The sequence below is a fragment of the Miniopterus schreibersii genome (assembly GCF_964146895.1).
Source record: "Miniopterus schreibersii genome assembly, chromosome: 14".
NCBI classification, from domain to species: domain Eukaryota; kingdom Metazoa; phylum Chordata; class Mammalia; order Chiroptera; family Miniopteridae; genus Miniopterus; species Miniopterus schreibersii.
The window spans coordinates 16,194,270-16,219,764 of record NC_138114.1 but is presented as its reverse complement, the minus strand read 5'-3'; the positions used below and the strand labels follow the sequence as shown (position 1 = coordinate 16,219,764).

Here is a 25,495-nt window from a genome sequence, read left to right as displayed (position 1 = left end):
ATTCTGATCATAGTATTTTTCTAAGCAAAGGCCTTTTTTTCCTATATCACTGTGTATTCACAATTGATCACTATCAGGCATGGTTACTCTATGTAGCTTTATTTCCTTTTGAATCAATATTGTTATATTTCCAAGATTATAGATAGCTAAAATTTACATAAGTTATGTACACACACATTCACATCTATTCCTCAGATAATTGTTAATGGAAATGATAAAAAGAGTTAGTGCTGTTAAGTAAGGACAACTAAAAAGAACCCCAAATGTCACCCTGAATTAAGGTAAGCACAGATGAAGAACAAATGAGCATTCCTTGCCTATTCTTTTAGTATATTAAACAGCTTAATTTCTTCCATTCTCCTGTGTTTCAACTATCCTGAGAAATCATTACAGTGGTTGAATAACAAATCTATGTATTTGATTTCTAAGCATTAAGTCTGGCTCTGCTAAATGGTTCTTTGGATCTGCCTTAGTCTTTCCCCATCCCTCCTACTCTTGCCTTTTTATTTTGTTTTCTACTTTAATGGATAAAATTGTCTCGCTTCATTCTCAATTTTGATTAACATTATCCAACCTTTAAGTGTTAGAATTCCCTCTGCTTTTAGTTGCTCATGGGACAAAGAGTAGCAAGGTTAACTTGTAGACTGAAATCCCTAATTTTAAAAATCACAAGATTTTCTTGATTATATAGAGTATTTTTCTAAACTATAGCCATATAAACTATTGGCCTACTTTTATTGCAAATCTAACACTTGGGGAAAATTTTTTTTATAATGGTACTGTTTTTATTTTCTGTGATACTACAGTCTGGAACATGTGGCCTAGCAAAGGATATAAATCTGGAAAGAAAAATTATGGTTGGCATCAATTTTAAGTCTTTGCACTCTAACAGAGCACAAATCCTAAATTGTTTAAATACTAAATATTTACTTAAAGAAAAACAAGAGGCCATTCAAAATGGAATTAATTTAAATTGTGAATTTACCTCATTTAAAAGCTTATAGTTTTTTGTATATTCTTTATAAAATTTACAAATGGAAGTTATACTATCCACATCACAATAATCTTGTGTTGCATTTTAAAGTAAAACACACATACAACATGCACACATTTGGAATGAGGCCAAATTTAGACTCCAGGGGCATACTGTTCTGTACCGTAAATTACAATCAGATGTATTTTAGCACAGATCAAATTTTCAGTCTGAAGTTGGTGAGAAGCCTAATTATTTGACCAGGTTACTATTTATGTAGACCATTCTATGGCTGTCTGTGGTTAATCCACAGCTGGCAGAATGCTAGCTCTGGGAGGTTTTTATTTCATGCTGGAACAGTTTGGGGAGAAATGGGGGGGTGGGGGGCTTTAAACTCTCCTCATTAAATGAAAGACTAAAAAGCAAGTACATACATATTACTATGGAGACAAGATGCTACATAAACTGTTCCTTTTAATTCTCCAAGTGACAGAAATAGCAAAGGAAACAGCTTGGGTGCTCATAGTTTGCAAATGACATGGTGGTTGGTTAAAAAAGTAAGAGGAAAACACTTGAAACATAATGTTACCTAAGACAAAGACTTGCTACCTTTTAGAACAATTGGATATTGGTAAGAATTAATGTATTGGGATTTTTAAATGATGATAAAATATTATGTTATGATAGGAAAATATTTTATTAGAATTTTATTAGCAATACTTTAAAATAATAAAAGACCATTATAGTGTGAAACTCTGTTAATATATTAGCATTTATGAAGGCAATGCACCCTTCAAAGATAAATCCCAGTACACATGGCTCCTGCCACAAAATTAATTTTTTAGTATTCTTTTAATATTCAGTTTTAAAATTGAAAGTAAAACATCCTTTTTTCTTTTTTAAACTTTCTAAAGTTTGCATGATGGAAGTGATTAGTCCCTTAGTTGTAAATGAATATTTCAGTAGTGTTTTTGGTACCTTTTAAAAGAAGTTTCCTTCACATCTTCTAGGTTACTCTTGGATTTATGAGCTGCTCTTCCCCCTCCTGGTCCCCACTGCCTCACTTCCTCTGGCCCCTTGCTCTGCCTAATTACTCTCCCCTCACCTGCTTCTTCATTCTTCTTTTTCTCCACTAGATCCTTTTGTTGAAGAGCAAAAATGCTCAAATTTGTTGTTACATTTTTAAAAGCAACTCTCTCACCCCCTTTCCCCACCAAAAATACATTTCTGTTCTTTTCTTCTCTATTGTCTACTCAAACTAGGAGTGTTATCTCTGGAGCCATTTGAATCCAACCAAGCTCCATCATATATAAACTCTGACCTGAGGAACATTTCTTAACTTTCCTACTTGCTTTCTTTATTCATAAAATGAAAATAATACCAGTATCCACCTCATAAGTTTGATGTAAGGAAAAGTGATAATAACTGCATTAATGTCCATAAGCTTTTAGTATAGCACCTGAAACACAAGAATTGCTCAGTGTCAGATCATTTTATTATTATTCACTGATAAATCTCCCAAAATAATTTCTAATCCTTACCCTATACTTTCTCATTCCTTCTCTAACAACTGTCCCTTTTTACCTTTATACCATAAGTACTTTCTCCCAATCATCAAATCCTGTGGCTTTTGCTCAGTCCTTTCTTTCTCTGTCCATTAATAGCATTGGGTGCCTTTAAGTCTCTTCTTGAGGTTTCCCTTGTTAGTTTTCTCTTTCATTACTTTTGCTGTCCTCGTTTCCCTCATTTTTTATTTTTATTTTTATTTTTATTTTTATTTTTTACTGTCCTCTTGTTCTCTCCTTTCCTTTCCCCTTTCCACTATCCCCTAATTTTTGTTCTCCATTCTGTCCTTTGCCCCCTCCTTTCTCCACTCTCCCCATTGGTAATTACCACCCTCTTTTACCATCACCTTCTCCTTCCATGGCCTTTCTCCTGAGCCCAACTTTCTCATACATGTATTAGGGGGGCCCTTAACACCTCAAATACAGTATAAACACAGCTGGACACTTTTTATTTCCAAGCCAGGTCTAATTCTGGATGTTTTTATTTCAGTTAATGGTAGAACCAGATTCAGAATCTCGATCATCTTCTGCCTCGCCCTTTGTCTCCCACATCTTAAACAGTTGCGAAGTCCAGAACGCTCCCAGTGTGATTACCTTTTACAGAGCCAAATGTAGACTTTTATTGACTGTTGGTAAACGGTTGCTGTTCACATTAACATTTCTTTAAATTTTCTTACAAGCTTGTTATTCCTTCCTTTCAAGGAAAACCTCATTACCCATTATCCATTCCCACCCCACCTAATAGACTCCTAATCTGCCACTCAAGGCCCTTTGTGTTGTTGCCTAGCCGGCCTGTCCAGCTTTATCGTCTATTGTCCTTTACTCCTCCACTCGTTCACCGTTCATACCAATTTCCTATATAAGCATCCATGTCTTTGCTTATGCTTTCTTCATCTAAAATGCATAGATATATTTAAATACTTTTATTAATACATAGATATAGATAAATAGCATTTTATCAGACATAGATAAATAGCATTTTAAAATATAGCTTTCCTGACATGAAATTTTAATTATTTTTCTATTTTATTACTGAATCATTTTATTATTTAACATTTCTAATTCAGATCTTCCTAAAAAATTTGGTTTAGATATTTCATAAGGTAACGAACTATGATCTTAGTAAACTAATTTAATTTTTAAACTAATTTAATTTTTAAATAAATATCATGTCACTTTTACAAGAATACAAAGTGTTTCTGAGAAGCTAGAAGGATGTAATCTGCCTTCATTACTATTTCTCTAATTTAAATGTAATTGTCTTGAATGAGACCTTTCAAATATTTTTTCTTCATGTAGATTTCCAGCATTCTTTTAGTATTGAGTATACAAATCTAATATGAAATAAGTAATGTTATACTCTGACATAATGGCACATATCAAGCAAATAGTACTCATATGATAAACTTTTCTCCTAATGTAATGCTGCTGTTTCTGCCTTGCATTTTATAACTGTATTTTAAAGTGTGTATTATATAGGCTTTTTAAAATTTTATATAGATTTATTTTATTCTCACTGAGAGTGACTCTGGGAAGATTGCATTTCTAATTTTTCCTTCTTTTTTTTCTTTATCCAGGGCTTTTTTCTTACCGTTTCACCAGAGTCAGTGTTAAAAGTGGCTCAGCATGCTTCTGAGAACAACAGAATTTTTACTTTGAACCTGTCTGCACCATTTATTAGTCAGTTCTACAAGGAACCATTGATGAAAGTTATGCCTTATGTCGACATACTTTTTGGAAATGAGACAGTGAGTTACTCTTTTTTTTTTTTTTTTTAAGTACCTGGGGTTTTTGGTTTCTGGTTTGTGTATAAGTTTAGAAATATATAAATAAAAAACAAAATATTTACATAAATATGTTTGAGAATTATACAACATAACTTGCCTAAGTTTGGAACACACTAAATCAGTATTTCCTTCAGTATATGCTAATTTCTTACATAGTAAAAAATTATTTTTTAAAGGTAGATTATTGAGGTTTATAATTTACATATAATAAAATTCACTCTTTTTTTTGCCATACATTTCTATGCGCTTTTGCACATGCATAAACCTAACATGTAACCATGACCACAGTCAAGATAAAAACCACTTTCATCACCACTCCTTTTAGTCAACCCTTCCCTTCATCCTGAGCCCTTGACATAAACTGATTTGTTTTCTGACCAGTAAAATAATGTTTTCCTCTGAAATTTTCATGGATTAAGGTAAGAGACATCTAGTCTAAAATAAATGTTTTATGCAATTAAGCTCTTCAAAGTGTGAAACTATTCAGTTTAATAAATTATGAGTAAATATTGTTATGTTATAATTTGTATTAAACTTCTTTACTAATAGTATCATTTTTGCTAATATTTGTATGTTATGTTTGATGGTGATGAGTGGAATTTCATTTCAACTTTTGCAGCCTTTTCTTTTTACCAAGAATATACTTTAATTCTAAATTAGTGGAAACTAAGTTTTTTTGTTCATTTAGTATTTAGAGCTTCTGTTTAACCTGTATACTTTTAAATTCCAGGAAATAGGAAAAAAAGAGAACTTTAATGTATCTTCATGTGACCTGGGGCAGTATTACTTAAATTTCATGAATCTTGAGGTCTTTATGTGTAAAGTAAAGGTGTTCTATTAATTATACCAGAAGTCTATGCTGATTCTAATTCCATGGTTCTAACATAGTTTGATTGTATTCACGGATTTTGTCTGCCTAGAATAACGTAAAATTTGACCTGGAAATAATTTATGAAATCAGCCTGGGTGATTACTAATAAGAATATGGTAAGAATATCTTTAAAGTCACTAACAAGTCCAAGGAAATGATACTCTTGATGATTTACAAACTGACATAATGGCGAGGAATAGTGGTAAAAGCCTTGAACTCCTAGGTATCTGTATTTGACTCCAATCTATGTTTTAGATTTTCCTTATTGCTAGTTTTATTTTCTGAAGGGCAATGGAAGTAACTAGGAAGAGTGCTGCTCTAGCCCTTTAAACAACATGAAAGAATTGGTCCTCAGTATGGCAGTCTGAGAATTTGGGGGAGAAGCTGATGCTCAGAGTTCTTTATAGTCAGAAAAGATCAGACTGGCAATATTTAAGTAGATGCTCTAGACTTAAAGAAGACAAACTTTTTAAAACCTTTTAAAAAGATAAATATGATTTCAAAGAATCAGACTTTCATATAAAGACAACTTGAGAGGATAGAAAACCATAAAAAATTCAATTCTGACTTTATAATCTCAAATGACCTTAGGAAGAAAATGGGGAGGAGCCTTAAAAAACATTGCAGAGCACACAGAAAACTCTTTAATAAGAGCTTTGATTTGTAAAACACAGGGGGGTGAGGGGAAGATGGAAAGCATTTATAAAACCAGGAAACAATGCTAAACGTTTGGCAGAGATATATGAGAATAGAAAAGAATAGAGGACCCAAAATGATTAAGTTTACAGAAAATACTGATGATATCAAAATGGTCCTCACTTTAAAAAATGTCTCCAAGTGCACAGGCAACAACAGAAAAAGTAATTGGACTCCATCAAAATTTAAATTTTTGTTCATCAGAGGACACTATCAAGAAAGTGAAAAAGAGAACCCGTTGAGTGGAAGGAAATATTTGTAAATGATATATGTAATAAGGGATTAATAACCAGAATATATATTTCAACAAGAAAACAATAAACCCAATTCAAAAAATGGTCAAAGAACTTAGGAAACATTTCTCCAAAGATATACAGTAAGCACATGAAAAGATGCTCACTATCGCCAGTTATTAGTGATAGGCACATGAAAACCACAATGAGATACCACTTGGCACCCTGCATGGCTAATATAAAAAATATAGAAAAACAAAGGTTGACAAGGATGTGGAGAAATTAGAACGCTTGTGCATTGATGGCGGGAATTGAAATGCTGCAGCTGCTGTGGAAAACAATTTGGTGGTTCCTCAAAAAAGTTAAACATGGATCATATTACCCTATGATCCAGCAAGTCCACTTCTGCTTATATATCCAAAAGACCTGAAAGCAGGAATTCAAATACTTGTACACCAGTGTTTATAGCAGCAGCATCATTCACAGTAGCCAAAAGGTAGAAACAAGCCAAATGTTGTCCCTCAACAGATGAACAGATAAAACAAAATTTGGTATATACAGCTGACTCTTGAACAACATGGGTTTGAACTGCACAGGTCCACTTATAGGCGGATTTTTTTTTCAATAAATATGTACAGTACTATAAATTTATTGTTTCTTCCTTATGATTTTAATAGCATTTTCTTTTCTCCTGCTTCCTTTATTGTAATAATACAGTATATAAAACATATAATATACAAAATATGTGTTAATTGACTGTTTATGTTATAAGTAAAGCTTCTGGTCAACAGTAGGCTATTAGTAGTTAAGTTTGGGGGGCATCAAAAATTATACAAAGATTTTCAACTGCATGGGAGGTTGGTGCCCGTGATCCCCATGTTATTCAAGAGTCATTGTACATACAATGGAATATATTATTCAGCCTTAAAAAGGAATGTAATTACAATACACGATACAACATCACCAAACTTTGAAAACATTATGTTATGTGAAATAAGCCATATACAAATAAACAACTATTGGATTTTCCTATAGGGTTTCCACTTATAAGAAGTACCTAGAATAGTCAAATTCATACAGGCAAACACTAGAACAGTGGTTACCAGGCACTGGGGGAAAGAGAGAACGGGAGTTATTGTTCATGGATACAAAGCTTCTTTCTATTTGGGATGACAAAAAGTTCTGGAAATGGATAGAGATAATGGTTGCCCAACATTGTAAATGTAGGTTATGTTACTGAATTTAACACTTAAAATGGTTAAAATGGTAAAAGTGTGTGTGTGTGTGTGTGTGTATTACCACATTTTTTAAAAAAAAAAGATTCTACAAACTGGTAAAGTTGAAGTTTGACTGGAACTTAGTATAGATTATATTAGAAATTCTTTTTTCCTGCCCAGAAGAGGAAGTGGTAAAATCATAAGCTGCCACATGGCTACAAGTCATGTATGTTTAATTTTTTGGCATGATTACTATCCATTTGAATTCATTTCAGTAGATATATAGTACCTATTATGGCAGACCAATAAACAGTGGATGTATAGTATATTTGAGACAATCTGTCATAATATGGATTATAGAATAGTAAATATTGGATATAGAGCAATTAGATATATTTGGTATTTTGTTGAACCAGTTTCAGAAAGCCTGCTGATAAATAGATTTTTAGTGCTATGCCTCAGTGTTTACTCGGAGCTTTGGTTCAGATAAAGCTGTATTTACAGAGAGTGCAAACTCAGAGAATGCAAATAATGCAACACTTTAACAAATGTCAGATAGGTTGAATGTCAAAATGAGACTTAAAAATTCTAATAGACTGGAAATATCAGTTGAGTGATGAAATTTAATAAGGATAAATAAAAATGTTACCATATTTTATTATAAAAAGCAAATATGATATTGTGAACTTTATCTATTTAATCTCATCTCTAATTGTTCTTCTCCTTGAATACTCTAGTAATAATGAACTATCGTCAGTTCTCCAAAATAAAAAAGGAACATTTTATTTCTAAAATGCAGTAAGTGTAAAATGTATTTCTCAGGGAATGCTGTTTAGCCTTTCTCTCCCCACCGCCCCCCTACCCCCAGAAATCAAACCTACTATGCTTAGTTTAAATTTTCAAAATGTCAGTACTTAGCTAAAACCAAATACAGTTGGCTCTTATTTTCTCCCTGATGATACTTTCCTTTTTTCAGAGAGTCATACACTAGTAATGACACTTTAAAGCTTTTCTGATACCCTTAATATTTTAAAAAATGCCTTGTCCACCAAGGTTATCTCTTTACAGGTGATGAAGGACAGTGATCCCTGTGAGAAAAGAAATAAATGAGGAGAGCCCTATGATTACCCTTATGCTTAGAGCAAATTTCCAGGCCACAGCACATAGAGGGGAACCTTCGTCACTATCTGTTGAATTGAGGACATCAGCTGGAAGTTAAGGAAATCTAACAGCTAGACAGCCAGAGTTTGCAAGTCAGAGTACCAGACAGGAAACAGCTGCATAGGGAGAGACACAGAAGATTTGCAGAGTCCCACCTAAATCTTCAGCTAAGTACTGATCAGCATGTATTTGAGAGGAAACTAACGAAGATTGGGAAAAAATTAGAAGGAATAATGCTCAGAGTGCACATAGGGCCTGTAACCATTCTTGTTTCACTAGCCAGAGTGAATAACCTCATAATTCACGGGGCTTCAGACAAAGTACTCAGAATACTAAAGGGGCAAAATTAGTCTGGAGTAGAAGCTACTGTAGTCCCTCCTGACAATATTATTCTAATATAATTGACAACCTTTATGTAATGGACAAATGCTTTGAAAGACATAAAGTACCACAGCACACTCATGAAGAAATAGAAATAGGGCTATTTGGGTTATCTGTTAAAGAAATTGAATTTTTAGTTAAAACCATTCCCACAAAGAAAACTCAGGGGCCAGATTACTTCAGTGTTCAATTCTACCACACATTTAAGGAAGAAATAATACCAGTTCTATACAAACTATCCCACAAATTGAAGAGGCAGAAACACTACCACAACCAAAGAATTGAAAGAAAACTACTGACCAATATCCCTCATAAACATAAATGCAAAAACTTTTAAGATAGCGTTAGCAAATCAAACCCAACAATATATCAAAAGGATAATTCATTATGACCAGGAATGCAAGTTTGGTTAAACGTTTAAAAAACAATCAATATAATTCACCTTAGTAAAACTAAAAAAGGAAAAAAAATGCTCACTTTAATAGACACAGAAAAAACATCTGATGAAATCTAACATCTATTGATTATAAAAGCCCTCAGAATACTAGGAAAAAAGGGGAACTTTCAACCCTATAAAAAACAGCCACAAAAATTGTACAGCTAACATTTTACTGAATGATGAAAGAGTGGATAGTTTCTTCTAACATAAGGAACAAAGGAAGGATATTCACATTCTTTACTTTTCTTCAGCATTGTACAGTGCTAATGAGGCATGAAAAACATCTAGATTAGAAAAGAAGTAAAACTTTATCAAACACCATGGTAGTCTTGGTAGAAAATCCTATGAAATCTACAAAAAGCTGTTAGAACTAAAAATGAGCTTAGCAAGGTTGTGGGATACAAGATAAACATACAAAAACCAATTGTGTTTCTCTATATTAGCAGCAAACACCCAGAAACTGAAAATTAAAAATACTATTTTTGATACCATAAAAATATATGACATTCTTTGGAAGTAATAGATGTGTTCCTTAACTTGATTGTGGTGTGGTTTCAGGACTTTATACATGTGTCAAAACATATCTAATTATATACTTGTAATTTGTGCCAACTATTATATGTCAATTATATTACATAAAGCTATTTTGAAAGTATATGTACTGTGTGATTACAAATAGGAAAAATTAATCTAGAGTAGTTCAAGTAAAAAGTTCCAGAGAACCAATGTTAAAATGAAGAAGTGCCAACTTCTTAAAGTTACAAAGGGTGTCCACAAAAACCATCATTTAATCTGCATAGCAATTCTTGGCTGCTTTTCTAATGCATGTAAAGTTTCAGCTTGAGTCATAGAAAGTACTCAGTTTTTGTTAGATGGTGTTGGTAGTGTTATTAGGCATGTTGACTCCTCTTTTAATTAAGTTCCACTTAACTAACTTGCTTGGATAACATGCAGTCCCCATTCGCTTGATAAAATATGACAAGTGGGACCAAGTAATGAAGGAAAACTTGTTGCCATTAGGTTATTCTCTGGTATACCAACTTTTCTTCCTACAAAATTGTTTACCAAGAATCCATTTATTTCTTCCTAAGCCTTTTTATGCAATCTGTCTTCATTATGTAATTATTTAATTACTGTATAATCTGATAAAATAGGAGTACAAATAGAATGAGAATTAGTTTAGTGAATTAAGTTTAGGAACAAAACTCAATAAAGACAAATTGCTCTTAAAAGTTGCTCTTGAATTAGATGTGGGACTGAAAAGTATGAAAGATTAAAGGAAGAAAAAGACTGGAACTATCTTCACTCATGGAGAGCTTCATGAATGTCTAAGTTTTTACACTAAAGAAACTGAAACTGGAATTCATGAACTATGAATTACGGATTTGGTTCTGTAAGAAAGACACATACTAAAAGTCTTGACCCTACTTTAAATATTAGCAAATGATGTATCTTTATATCTTAATTATTGTTTAGGCTTTTCCCTTTAATTTGATCAATTTGCTGATTTATTAGCCAGTTACTGTTCCTTCAGTTTCCTCATATATAAAGTGAGGGATTTGTGTAGAAATACTAGACAATCTTTCAAATTTTATCTTACAGTTTAAAAATGATTTTTAAAAAGGATTTGTTTTCTTGCATATTCTAATTTTCAGTAACAGTAACCAATTTTACCATAAATCAGCAAAGTCCTTGTTCTGAAGCCTAAAATAACTTAAGGCCTAACATACTAATTTTAGATATTTTTCACTGTTAGAGTTACAGGTGCAACTGTAGTACCTTTCAAGCTAGGTTTTTCCCATCTCTCACCCCCACTGTTTCTTTTCTCTGATTTAGCCACTCATCTGTTGATAGATACTGTGTTTGTTTGCACCTTTCAGCTTTTGTGAGTAATGCTGCTGTGAACACCGATGCACAAGTTTTGTTTGAGTCCCTGCCTTCAAGACTTTTGGGTATATACCTACAAGTGGAATTGTTCCTAGCGTTGGGGTTCTCGGGTTCCCCAAAGTAGAAATCAAGAGAAAACCCTAGAAATTTCCAGATAGAATTTATTAAACTTATGCTCGAGCACAAGGAAGGCAGCACAGAGGAAAGGAAGATCCTCTGAACTGGCTCCAGGGCCAGCTCTGCCTGGCTGCTTTTATAAACTGTGGACAAAGCGGGCTTGCACAAAAAGGCAGGCTTGCGCAAAAAAGGTAGGCTTGTGAAGGGTTCAGGGAGTGGAATTTTCCATGTCAGGGTAGGGCTACTTCCTCCTTCTGTCAGGTTGCTTGGCAGATATCTCCCTGTCTGAGTTACGGGGGCAAGATGTTGGTGTTGCTTATCTCCACCACCCCAGTTAGGTCACAGAGTGGCAAACCTCGATCATCTGTGCATGTGGAACAGTGGTTTCGACATCTTCTGGCCACCTGGTCTTAACTTGGCTTCCTGGCCTCCCAGTATTTTTCCATTCCCTGGCTAAAGTTCCTATACTGTCTCAGAATCACTGGATCATATGATAATAATTCTATGTCTAACTTTTTGAGCAACCACCAAGTTGTTTTCCATAACAGCTGCACCATTTTACATTTCCAACAGCAGTGAACAGGGGCTCCCGTTTCTCTGCGTCCTTGCTAACACTTGTTATTTTCCCTTTTTCATAATAGCCCTCCTCATGGCAGTGAAGTAACATCTCATTGCAACTTTCATCTGTGTGGTTTACTTTTAACTGAGAAGTAGAAATGCATAGAAACATATTTATATGTTTCCTCAATTAAAAACTCTTGGTAACCTGTTACATTGCATTTTGTATTTTTAAAGCGCACATCTGAATGTATTGGTTGGCTTGTTAAGGTTGTTTTGAAACTACTTTAGTATATAAATTATTTAGATGTTACATTGTATTTTTAATTTATTTCTGACATCTTCAAAGTTTAAAACATTTCCCTTCAGCCACAACCATTTGTTAGCTAGACTCACATGCAATCAGCTTAATAAGGGCCATTGGACATGCTTGTAGTTATACCCATTGATGCCTGCTAAGGCAAGCTGCCGTTAGCCGTTACCTAGCAGTATATGACTAAAGAACTTGCTTATTCTTCTTGTTTTTCATTTTTATTAAATTAAGACATTCTTTTGAATAGTGTCATCTTGTAAATGGTTCTTGCAAATGGTTCTTAAGAGTAATACCTTTCAAGGCTCCATAATCACTAGATAATTAACCTGCCAGGATTAAGTACACTCAACTTTGCCTCAGGATGCTTAACTCTCAAATAAGGTCAATTATCTCAAGATAATAACTGCTTTGTCAAGAGTTACCACTTAATTCCACAGTGAAACGTCACATCACCAGTACTATGCACTTTAAGATAATTTAAATAATAAAATACAGCTTGAAAATTAGGCAGAATTCAGTTTAGTTATTCCATACAGATTAAGAATGATCCGTTTTATATAAAACTCCCCCTCGTAGGCCTAGTATTTTGAATCTCACTTTATAACCTAGTATAAAGGTTATACATTGCTCTGTTTCATCAGTCCTTTTGCCAGCAATATTCTCACATTGTACATCTTCTTGCAGGGAAATCAGTTTTAAATCTGTTGACCTTACAGAGGATTCAGTATACAGGATGTCCCCCTCCCAAAATGTATACACACAATGTCTGTAGATTCTGTTACATTTTGAAAATGAAATGTATTTTAATAAACGCTGCCTTTATATTTATTCAAAGTGTGTATACATTTTTGGTACACCTTATATTAAAAATCTCTAGTACATACCAGGAAAATTGAAATTACTCTTTCCTTCCTGAGTGATGTTTTAACTTTTTTAAAAATATTGATTTTATCAATGAATGAATTACAAAACAATGAACAAAATTCTCCAGTTTGTTGTTGTGGTTTTTGTTGTTGTTGAGTAGCTCCTCAGTCATACTAGGACACTGATGTACAGTCAAAAACAGTAATGCTACTTGACACATCAGGACATTTTGAAAGAAACATAAAATTGGCTTTAGGTATTTGAATCCATCTTTTCTAAACATGAATAATGGCTGTATCTCCTTATATCTAAACCCTAATCATCTTTTTACCAAGCCAGATGGAATAGGTTAGCTTTTTCTTCTTTTACATGTTTTTGTGGGAAGGGAGATTACACCGTTAAATTCATTTTAATCTTTCTAATAGCCATTTATTCTTTTTTAAAAGACAATATAAAAATTAATAATTTGAAAACAGCAACAGTGCTTCTAATTGTAAATAACCTTTGATGAATTCTTATCTGAAGTAGTCTGTCAGTTTCTATACATCTGTGAAATGGAAGTCATATGCTATTTCAGTATGAAAATCTGTGTAAATCTTTAAATTATATGTGTCCAATATGGATAAATGCTATACATACATATATCTTCAATTCAAATATTCTCTCTTTAGTTAGGAGACTTTCTGTTCTTTGTAAAGGTATTTTTAATTTTTGGAAACACTTTTTTCCAAAGTATATGCACATTTTATACTCAGAGAAATTCTTCTTTGAATTTTTACATCTTTTTGTCAAATCTAATTCCTTAAGATACATACTTTCCAAACATTTTCAGAAAGCTAGGATCTGTCACCAGATCCATATTCTGATAGTAGATGAGATGGTTTCTCTTTTCATCATATTGATACCGTTGTAATGAGTTAATTATTAATAATAGGAAAAGAGTAAAGGGGGAGGCCAGACATTATAAGCATGGTCATTTGGGCAGCTTCACCAGGAAGCTGTAATTTCACACTCCCCAGGGAACCACTGGTCCATTCCCTGCAGATTACTGGGGGAAGGGACTGAACAAAGGGGAGATGGGTGCATGCGCAGTGAAGTTAGAGCGATATCAGGAAGGTGCTGTCAGTCAAACTTGGGAACAGAGATTACTGGCCAGATGAGGTGGGGCCAGTGCAAGACCTCAATAATTTAGGAGTGCATGATCCCCTAGACAAAGGAATTGTCTCTCTTGGGCGCTCGGCTCTCGGCTCTTGTGTGTCCCTGACATTCGCCTGTGTTCCCTCCACAGCCGCATGGCCCACAGTCATGTGGACCCCACAAGCAGTGGACTGATGCACTACAACTGGGAACAAACTAAGTTAGCCTGATACTGGATTGGACTGTGCCCCTACATGGAGGGAAAACTTGGGGCAACAGCTTTAATTCTAGCCCTGTTGAAATCACAGCTACACTTCTTCCATGGTGGGACAGAGGGAAATGGGATCTTGGAAACTCTGGGATTTAATTCCACAGAAATAAAGTTTTCTACAGTATCTCATCCTCCCATGTCAGTCTCAGAAAATTCTTTTTCTGGGGACATCGGGAGAAGCCCACACCCACCAGCAACCAGTCGGGACAAGGAGAGCTCTCTCTCCAGTGATAACAGTATCAAGATGTTCCCAATGTGAATATGGGGGATGGGGCTCTATCTAAAATAGTAATATCTCTTTTTTAAGTAAACAAAAGTCCCTTGTTTCTTCCAAGGAATAATGGACATCACTTTCCTGATGCTGTTCATATAGATCTTTCCATTTTCTCTTTGGTATAAGCAGCAAGAGGAGTCTATGATACAGACAAAAATCCAAGATCAGTCAAGGAAGGTGGAAAGGGATGTTTTCAGAGATGATACATAACCCCTTCAAAGAAATAAAAATAAAAACTTATGATACTCTTATAAAATCCTGACATATTTATGTTTTCTGCTGAGGATAAAATTTCAATTAAGACAGGGCTATGGCATCGTAAGATTGTTGCTTTGCTCCTGGATTCAACTTTCTCCTTAGGATCTTTCTGATGTACTTTACTTATCTGAAAGAGAGAGAGACGGACAGAGAGAAAGACAGATTGATTAATTCACTGTAGCACAAGGGAGGCTCCTAAAGTCAGTGCAATGTTGTCAAGATGTGCTGAGGGAGGGATTGAGAAAGAGCCAAAGGCTATTTAACTATATGCTTTGCACCTCCCTTTTTTTCTACTTAACTCTCTCCTTCCCTCCTTTTGTCTTCTGATCCTTACCAACATACCCTTCCTCTCCACTCCCTTCATCTCCCTCCCCTTTACGAACTACACTGCCTCTCTAAAGATGAAAGGTTTTTAAATCACCCCCAAACTACCATCCATGGTTGCTAAAAAGCCCTGCAATTTGAAAGGTTTAAATTGCTAGGGAGACAATCCTATTTTATGCAGTAATGCCTTTTTGTGTTATTTAGTATTTGTTAATCTTTTTATTTATATGATTGTTTCAGTTACTGTGCTATAAATTTGTGACTGTTTTAGTATAATTTGTCTAATATGCCATGATATGAGTTAATATTTAAAGTTCTTATTTAATGCACTTTAAAATGTTCTTATTATTGAAATTATTTAATGAAATTGACTAAAAACTGTACACTTATATGATAATAGAAGGAGCATTGGTCTATATTTAGAAAATCTGGTTTTTGACTCAGCTCACTTTTTTTCTGTGCCTTTCATCTTTGACATTAGGATAATTGGCAAAATTTATATAGACTCTATAGAGTAGTTAATAGTATTTATCAATAGTAATTTCTTAGCTTTGATGATTCTATAATAGTTGCGTAAATGTTCACATTTGGAAAACTGATGTCCTTTTTCTGACCCAGCTCCAATGCACGATTCTACTCTGAATTTAGTTATCATGTGTCCTTAGTTTCTTTAATCTGGAATAATTCATTTTTCCTATGTCTTTTATGACTGGACACTTTTGAAGAGCACTGGCCAGTTGTTTTGTAGAATGTCCTTTCATGTAGAATTGACTGATATTTCCCCATAATTAATGTTGTGTTGTTGACAGGAATACTTATAAATGCTGTTGTGTCTTTTTTCATATATCAAGATTTCAATTTAATAGTAATATTATTAACCTTGATCACTGGCTTGAGATGTTGACCCAATTCATGCACTTTAAAGTTACTGTTTTTTCCTTTGTAATTTAATTAATAAGTATCCTGTGGGGAAATATAAGAGAAGGTAAATATTTTGTTCTTTCATTATATTTTTACCCACTACTTCTGGCATCTATTGATGATTCTTGCCTCCAGTAATTATTGTGGTATTTGCCAAATGATGATTTTTTTTTATTTCCATCATTTCTTCTATATTTATTAATTGGAATTCTCTGTGAGGAAGAGCTGCCCCTGGCTCACATTCCTATATTTCTTTTAGCACAAATTAGCAGCAAAATGTATATCTTCTTATATCATGAAAGATATGTAATATGAAATTTAACACTAAAGGTTTTCTCTTTGCACCTTAGGTTATTTTTTTCTTCTTAAATATAACCATTCCATGAATAGATTTCTTCCTCATTTTTTTTATAGCTTCATTGTACCTCATTGTATGAATGGTTCATTCAATCTCCTTCTTGTATATGGACATTTAAGTTGTTTCCAGTATTTTGCAGTTAAAAACAATCTTTCAATGAATAACCGTGTGTACTCATATTTTTATGTCGTTAGATGTACTTCTTCAGGGTAAATTCCTAAAAGTGGGATTATTGGGTCAAAGGATAAGTGCATATGTAGTTTTATTAAATATGGCCAAATTCCTCTTCAAAAGAGTTATATGTCCAGAGTTTTTATTTCAGTTTTATTATGTAGGTGTAACTGATTAAATCATCGGCCATGTGATTAAACTCAGTCTCCAGCCTTTGCATCTCTGGAGGTTGGGCTGACTCCATAGTCGATCCTGAATCTGTCTAGGAGCCTACAATGAGTCACTTTATTAACATTAGAAAGACACTCAGGAAATACCCAGGTGGTTTTGGGGGTTTTTATAAAAGTATAGTTGGTATACGATATTATATTAGTTTCTGGTGTACAATATAGTGATTCAGAGCTCTGTGCCAGGAACCCAGGATGAGGAACAGATATGTTCTTTATTCTGTCACATTAAGGGTATAATGAATGGATTATTATTTACATAAGCTTTACAATTGGGGTGCAGAATTATGTAATCTACTCAATAAAAGTGAGAGAGGACAAATACACAAAATTCAAAATGGAAACAGAAATTTGTAAGGAAGTTTATTCCAAGACCACGACCTGCTTCCTAGGAATGCTTATTGTGTGGGGTTGTTTATTATTTGCGGTCCTGTTCACTGGGCAGAGCTAGGAAACGTGTGTGATATGTGCACACACAGTACACATAAATGTATATGTATAGACCTTATTATACACACATTCATTTATACACACAGACATGTATAAATATGTTTAACCTAACCCATGAATTTATGCTGGTACAACCAATTCAACTTTAAGGATACAGGGTTTTGACCTCACTCTCCTACAATGTATTTTTCTTCCCTTTCTTTCACACTGAGAATGCTGGTTTGTTAGGACACAGGGCATGACAGAATTAGAAGTCCACATACTTGCTCACTTAGTTTAATGCCATAGAACATACAAAACAGTCTCACAATCCCATTTTAATACTACCACTTCCGTTATGATTACCATAAATAGTTTTAATTTTTTTACTTATAATACCTGTATTTCCTCCTATTTTGAAAAGATTTATTACATTTTTAGAGTATGTAGTCTTACGTGTGTTATTCTCTCCTTGTTTGCTCTCATTCATTCTTAGTTCTATAAGTAACTATATATTTATATATTTAATTACTGCCAACAATTCTATGTTGATGTTTCTTTAGATGTTTTGATTTCCTGAAGCTTATAATAGAGTGGTTTCCTCAGGAAGGCCTCATGGGAACAATATTCCTCGAGCTCTCTCGTTGTTAACCATTTGCAGCCTTTATACTTAAAACTCTGTTTTGCTGGATATAAAATCCTTGCCTCCCATTTTCTTTCCTTGTGTGTTTTAAAGATGTTGTTTCATTTTCTTTGCTGTCAAATCTGATGATAATCTAATTTTCATCCCCTCATAAATCACTTGTTCATTGTGGCTTTTTGCACAAAGATTTATTCTCTTTAAAATGATTTGGTACAGCATATCTTGGTAATGTTCATTGTGGGTCAGAATTCTCAGAAACGTATTATATATGCTTTTTTAATGCATAGTTTTAAATGTGTCTTTTTAGAAAAGGGATTACTCTGGCTGCTACATTTATTCATTGAACAATTTTTTCCAATTTGCTATATTTTTACTCTTTTCTAGATACTGTACAAAGTTCTGGGAATACAAAACACAGATACCTGCCTTTGTGAAACCGATGCTTTAATGAGAAAGAATACACTATCGGGGGCAAAGGCAGGAACAGACTCATGGCAGTAATCGACGCAGGTGATAGTGGTTTAGACCAAGGTAGTGGTGGCAGAAGTAGTGAGAAGTGTTTGATTCTGGCTATATTTTTAATATAGAACCAACAGAATTTGCTAATAGACTAAAAGTGAGATTAAAAGAAAGGAGTCAAGGATGACTATATCTTGTTAAAATAACATAAAGGATTATTATTTGTGACTAGGATCTTTACATTACTTCCAGTTTTCTGAGTTAGGAGAATATCATGAAGTAGGGCATTTGAGGCTTACTCATCAACATTGGTCCTGATTTCAACTATGGATAATAGATATCCAGTTTTATCATTTCCATTCAGCCTCTTAAGAGTTAATGGTATAGATGCATATTAATGCTGTGTCTGTGTTCTAGATGTAGTATTCTTCAGTATGATATGGTTATTAGAGTCATGGGACTCTAAGCTGTTAGCCAATTAAGCTATGTGGCAATGACAAGTTCATTTAACTTGTCTAGCCCTTAATTTTCTCATCTGAAAAATGGTAATAGGCCTACTCTGGTTTTGTCAGTATTAAGTAAAATATGTAAATATGATTTCAGAAACACAAAGGCTATACAAAAACAAGACAGTGATATGATTACTCCAATTTTTATTTACTTTTCTCTCTCTTATGATGCGAAGCAAGTAAAATAGAATCTATATGATCTTGAGCACAGACAGTATAAAAGAATAAATATTCTTCACAATTTCGGTAATACCCAAATTGTGTGTTTTGGTAAACTACTCAATATAAAAACAGAATTATTTGGTGATAGATTTTTAAAACAATAGAACTGAAAGTTTATTTTCGCTTTTTCCTTTTAGTTTAAGGTACTGTCTTGGAGATTTAATGTCCTTCAATTTGACAGTTTATTTAGAGTACATATATTCTGTGTCAGGCACTGTGCTCTGCACTAGGTATTCCAAGATCGCTAAGAATGTTAACACTGCTCTTACACAGTCAGTTACTTATCACAGTCTCTTTCCTCTCAACTTTCCCCAAGATAGGAACCTCTAATGTGCTTTCACATATGGAGTTCATGTCCAGACTTAGTAGGTATCCCAGCTAATGTGAATAATTTTAAGGGCGTCAATTTTTTGGTAACCCTGTACTAATTTAACAAGCCCTGGGACTTTGGTTTCTACCAAAAGCATTTTGTCAGCCCTCTTCCTGTCTGGTTTCAATACATAGTGTAGAGAAAGAAGACTAAGGGACTTGAGTTCCCTATTATCAAATTTTCCTACCTAAGAAACTTAAGACTTAAATCTATCACCTTTTTCTATGTTCAAGAGCTGATTGGCTCCTTTTATTTTTAATTCCTTATTCTTGCCAGGGTATTCTAATGTTCAATTAGAAATATGACTGCTCATGAGATCTGCACTATTTTCAAGGCAAAATATAATATGGCATTCCTATTACTCTTGTTTTATTGTTAAACTACTATTCCTTTTGAGCTATAATGAATAATTAATATTGAAGCAATGCATGTTTTCAGTAATTGACCTGAATAAAACTATTAAACATGGAGACACTGGTTAATAAAGTAGATATTAATAATAAATAATTTATTCAAATTAAGATATAATTCTTAATTTGATAAATAGAATTCTTTTATTACAGCATCAAGCCAACTTGGATTGATAGTTTGTAGAAAACGAATTTCTTACAACATGAGGAAATATATATTCTCTTTCTCTCAGCATGGTATTAATTCAGAAATGACCCCTTCAGTCCCTCCCTCTTCCAGGAGGGATATTCTGAATTCTGAATTCCATTTACTCCTTCATAATTCAACTTCACATTTGTTATGCTGAAGTCAGAGTTTATATTTCTTGTTATGTGGAACCCAGAAGTGTACCATAAGGAACACTGCAAAATAAATTAGCAGAGCTTTTTCTTATTGTTGAGGACATTTAGACAGTTACGAAATGGGTGAAAAAGAGAGAAACCTACCAAGCAATGTTATCAAAACTAAATGGTATTTAGTGCTATTTTTTAAAATAACAAATGGAAGTGGAAGAATTATGAGAATCGGTTGCATTTTAAAATGTGATTTTAATGTGTTACTCTGCAGCAAGAGCATGGGAAGAGTAGACCTTTTCTAGAAATATTCTCCTCTCTATTTATTTAGATATTCTCACTTAGATTTATATGAACTGAGCGCAGGATTTTAATTTCTTTTTTCTTTTAACAATTGGGCAAATACCCCCAAGTTGGCACTGATTTAGTTACTAGATTCCCTATAACTCAGTGTGTAATAGGTAATGTGAGTATAGGGAATATTTCTGGAAAGGTTGCTCATACCTAGATCAATTTAAAGGTAAAAGCTTTAAAAATTACCTGTATTGTAAGACAATAGAATGTCTTGAATAATAAGGTAGAAAAATAGAAGTGTAGATAGACAAACCGATTTTATTACTTACCTTTTGGTACCTCTAATTCTTAGGAAAGTAATTGAAAATGCATTTAGTCTTCTAATTCAGTGATTTTCAACCTTTTTTATCTCATGGCACACGTAAACTAATTACTGAAATCCTGCAACACACCAAAAAGTATGTTATATTTTTGTCACTCTGACAAAAAAATAAGTATAATTTTGATTGATTTACAAAAAGGGGGGAGGACAATAATAGTAATTACCTACTCTCCTTGCTGCAAAGTGACTTTTTAAAAAATCAGGTGCCTATACTTGTATATAAGGATTTCTAATACCAAGAATTAACCAATCAGACACAACCTTATTATTCGACATGACCAGAAAGATGCAGCTCTGTTATATAACCTATATGTTTATGGTTCAAGACAGGACATTTACACCAGATTAGCTATTGTTGTGTTGGCTGTTGTCATTTTTTTATTTGACAATCTAGGAGGAAAGAGGTCAGTGCCCCTGACCAGATAGTCAGGTATTACATGCTTTAAAAATTCTTGAGGCACACCGGTTGAAAACTGCTGTTCTAATTTACTTTAGAATGATCATTTAATAAAATATTAAAAATAATTTCTTATCTTGGAGGTTTATAAGATCTCTATAAATACAGGACATCAAACTAGATAATTTGACAAATTAGCAAGTTGTGGACTATGTACTTCAAAGAACCTTTAAGTGATTTAAGCATTTTTTGCAGCTATGATAATGCATGCTCATTGTAGAGAATGAAAAATAAAGAAACATGCAAAGAAAAAGGTTAAAATGAACATTCATTATATCATCCAACACTAACTGTTCCAAAAATATTTTGTTTTCTTGTAGTGGTTTCTCTATACATAGTTTTAACTTTTCATTTTGAAATTATTTCCAACTTAGAGAAGAGCTAAGAACAGTACAATTAAATTTGTTCCCTATGCTTTGAGCTCGCTCTCTCTCCTCCTCTCTCCTTTCCCCCCTCCCTCCTTCCCTCCTTCCCGTATATATGCCTAACCACAGTACATACTCAGATTTTTCTAGTTCTATGAAGAATGTCCTTTCTAGCTCTGGCCAGTGTGTCTCAGTGGACTGTCATCCCATGCAGAGAGGTCACCAGTTCGATTCCCATTCCAGGCACATGCCCGGGCTCGATCCCCAGTGAGGGGCATGCACGAGGCTGCTGATCTATGTTTCTCTCTCTAAAAAATCAATTAAAAACATTTTTTTAAAAAAGAAGAAGAAGAAAAAAAAAAGAATGTCTTTTCTAGCTATTTTGTTTTCCTACTCCAAAACCCAATCCAGGATCATACATTGTCTTTACTTGTCATAGCTCTGGTTTCCTTTAATCTGCAGCAGCTCCTTCGTCTTTCTCTTTCATGACAATGGCATTTTTAAAGAATGTAGCTAACTGTTCTATATATGCAAAGTTTTAACAAATTGAAATTATTTCCATTATTATAATTTTATATCCTTTTTCCCACTTACTATTATATTTTCAGTATTTTCCAGTGTCATTAATTGGTCTTTCAGTTATCATTTTGGGTGGCTATATAACATCATTTATTTTCATTAGTCTTCTATTATTGAACATTTTTACTCTTTCTGAACAGTATTACAATTACAGTTGGGAAAAACATCTTTGTAAATAAATCTTCATTTTAATTTTAATTTCTGAATCCATATATCAAATATTTGCTAAGTACTTACAACATGGAGCAACAAAACAAAAATCCTGCTGAAGACCGCCCTGGCCGGTTAGCTCAGTTGGTTAGAGCATCGTCCCTGTACACTAAGGTTGCAGGTTCGATCCCCTGTCAAGGCACATACAAGAATCTGCCAATGAATGCATAAATAATTGGAAAATGATTAAACAAATCAGTCTCTCTCTCTAGCTTCTCTATCTCTCTTTCTACCTTTCTTTCTCTCTCTAAAAATAAAAATACTTTAAATTCTACTGAAGTCAGTAATTAAATGTTAATCTCTATAATTCTGATTATAATTAGAATGGAAATTTGGAAAGGGGGAAAATTACCAGATAATGAGGTTGACAGCTTTAACAAATAAAAATACATGATATCCATTTAAATTTGAATTTCAGGCGGGGCATGTAGTATTGGGGACATACACTAAAAATTATTAATTGCATATCTGAAATTCAAGTTTAACTGGGCACCTTGTATTTTATCTGACAGTTCTACCAGAAAATTGAGTTGAGTGTTCAGGACAACTTCATAGTAGAGGTGATGGAAGGGAGTAAAGAAGATGTTTTGTTTTGCACAGAAGGGATGCCACTGAAGCAAGAATGAATCTAGTTTGTGTGAAGTATGCGCCATAAGGATAAAGACTTTGTGTCTTACTTGCTTCTATATCCCCAACCCCTTAAACAGTGCCTATGTGCTATATATAGACACTCAGTAATTTATTTTCTGAATAAATGAATTTGCACTATGAATAAAACCAGGCCTTTTGGAACAAATGTTACCTGTTATAACTAAGTAGATAAATATCAAGTTTCCATGAGCCTGGAAAACCTGGCAGAAGATTTGAACTTTCTGCCTTCATTTATTTCATAATAATTCATTAATTGTCTATGTTTCAGATGTTGGGGATACTTTCGTGAAAAAGAAGACATGGTCCCTCCCCTCATTAATTTTAGAGTCTAGAGGGAGTGACAGACATTATTTAATTAAGGCACTCATTAATTTATCATAACAGGTGAATAATAATATGAGAGGAAAATACTTTGTTCTGAAATGATATAAAATGAGGGTATAATCTTAAAAACCAGACTACACTGAAGATGTGTAGTCTCAGTTGTCTTGAGGGATAGATCCAGTTTCTTCTATGAAGCCTTCATTCGTTCACCAATTTTCCCCTGAGTTTATAGAACACTTTTTTCATATACAGCATTGGTTTTTTATTTTTTTATGTGGGTGATTTAGTTCACATAATAGATTATATATTGTTTGAGAAAGGAGAGATTAGGGTAGGGAAAAGGGTGTTTAGATTTACTTTTCTCACCTGTGTTTTCATGAATATAATAGGTATAAATAATTTACATGTTGACTCATTCAAATTATAATGGAGCTTTTGATAGCTGTAGAAATGCCAGGTACATTTAAGAGACTATTTCTGGATTCTTTGAGCATCTTGAAGAAGTTTATGATGTGTTGTTGTCATTCTTAGTTTATAGACCTTGAGCGGCGATTTTAGGTCAGGGATAAATGTCCAGTGATTTGCAGTCAGGGAGCTTTGATAACATTGTCACATGTTAACTTCAGTCAAAAGAATCGCTTTTGAATCTGCCCTCAATAGATTGAAAATCTGACTACTACTTACCACCTCACTGCCTTTCTTCTAGTTCTTGATGCCAGTACCACTTGCCTGGGTTATTGCAATTGCTTCATAATTGCTCTTCCCCCTGGTCTTGCCCCCTTGCAGCAACAATGGGAAGATATTGGAGGTTTTAAGCTGTGGTGGTAACATTACTAGGTGTGTGCCTTGAAAGCTACAATGTGTTTGTTAGATTGGAATAGGGGCATAGTAAATATGGGCTCACTTGGTGTGATAGGCAGTAGAGAGTCAGGATAGCCCAGCAATCAATTTTTAAAGACTTTTTATTTTCTTGGTAGTTAAATAATATAGGCCTGCCAGTATTAGTATTTTAAATTTACATCATTTTGCTTATTAATGTCCATCTGAATCTTTGTTATATGCTATATTCATATGCTATATTCTAATGTAATTGAATTATTTTTTACATAACAAGGGTAATTATGACTCTGGGATTGACTTAAGAATAAGCTAATAGACAAAGGATAAAGTTCAGAAATTGACCCATGTACAGTGACCTAACTTACAACAAAGGTGCCACTGGCAAATAGGAAGGGAAGGTGCTGGGGTCAGTTGGATATTCACATGGAAAAAAAATAACCTTGACCCCTACCTTACACCATCCACAAAAACCTATTCTATATGGCTTCTACATAAATATAAAATGTGAAAAAAATTAAGCTTCTAGAAGAACTCATAGGAAAATACCATCATGGTCTTTGTTAGGCAAAAACTTCTTATCAAGGACACAAAATGTTAACAATAAAGAAAAAATAAATTGGACTTGTTAAAATTAAGAAATTTTTCTCATCAAATGACATCATTAGGCAAATGAAAAGGCAAGATACAAAGTGGGCTTAAAAACGATGAGAAGTTCAGCAGGGAATATTAGTGGAAGGAAATATGGTTATGCATAATTTTTTCTATACTATAACAAATAAATTATGCATAATCATTTTTTAAAAGAAATAAATCCCTTTTGCTGTTATTAGATAAAGTGAGAAAATGAAATTTTACTTAATGCTATTTTACATATGTTTATATATGACATACAAATTGTGAAAATATTATCTAAACAAATTAATTGAACTTCCTCTATGAAAAAGGGTGACTCTTGAGTAAAAGGTGATTAAAACAAAGGTGATTTCCCTTTGTAGCCTCTTATACTCTGTTCTCT

At 33.6% G+C, this 25,495-nt stretch overlaps 1 protein-coding gene across 3 annotated transcripts in view; it reads left to right on the top strand.

The window, feature by feature from the left end:
- ADK (adenosine kinase) overlaps positions 1 to 25,495 on the top strand; it is an 888,023-nt gene that overhangs the window by 259,814 nt on the left and 602,714 nt on the right. For all 3 annotated transcript variants that reach the window (XM_081158526.1, XM_081158525.1, XM_081158527.1), the window contains exon 7: positions 4,116 to 4,286. In XM_081158526.1, the coding sequence (XP_081014652.1) occupies positions 4,116 to 4,286 (171 nt within the window). The remainder of the gene's footprint in view (positions 1 to 4,115; positions 4,287 to 25,495) is intronic.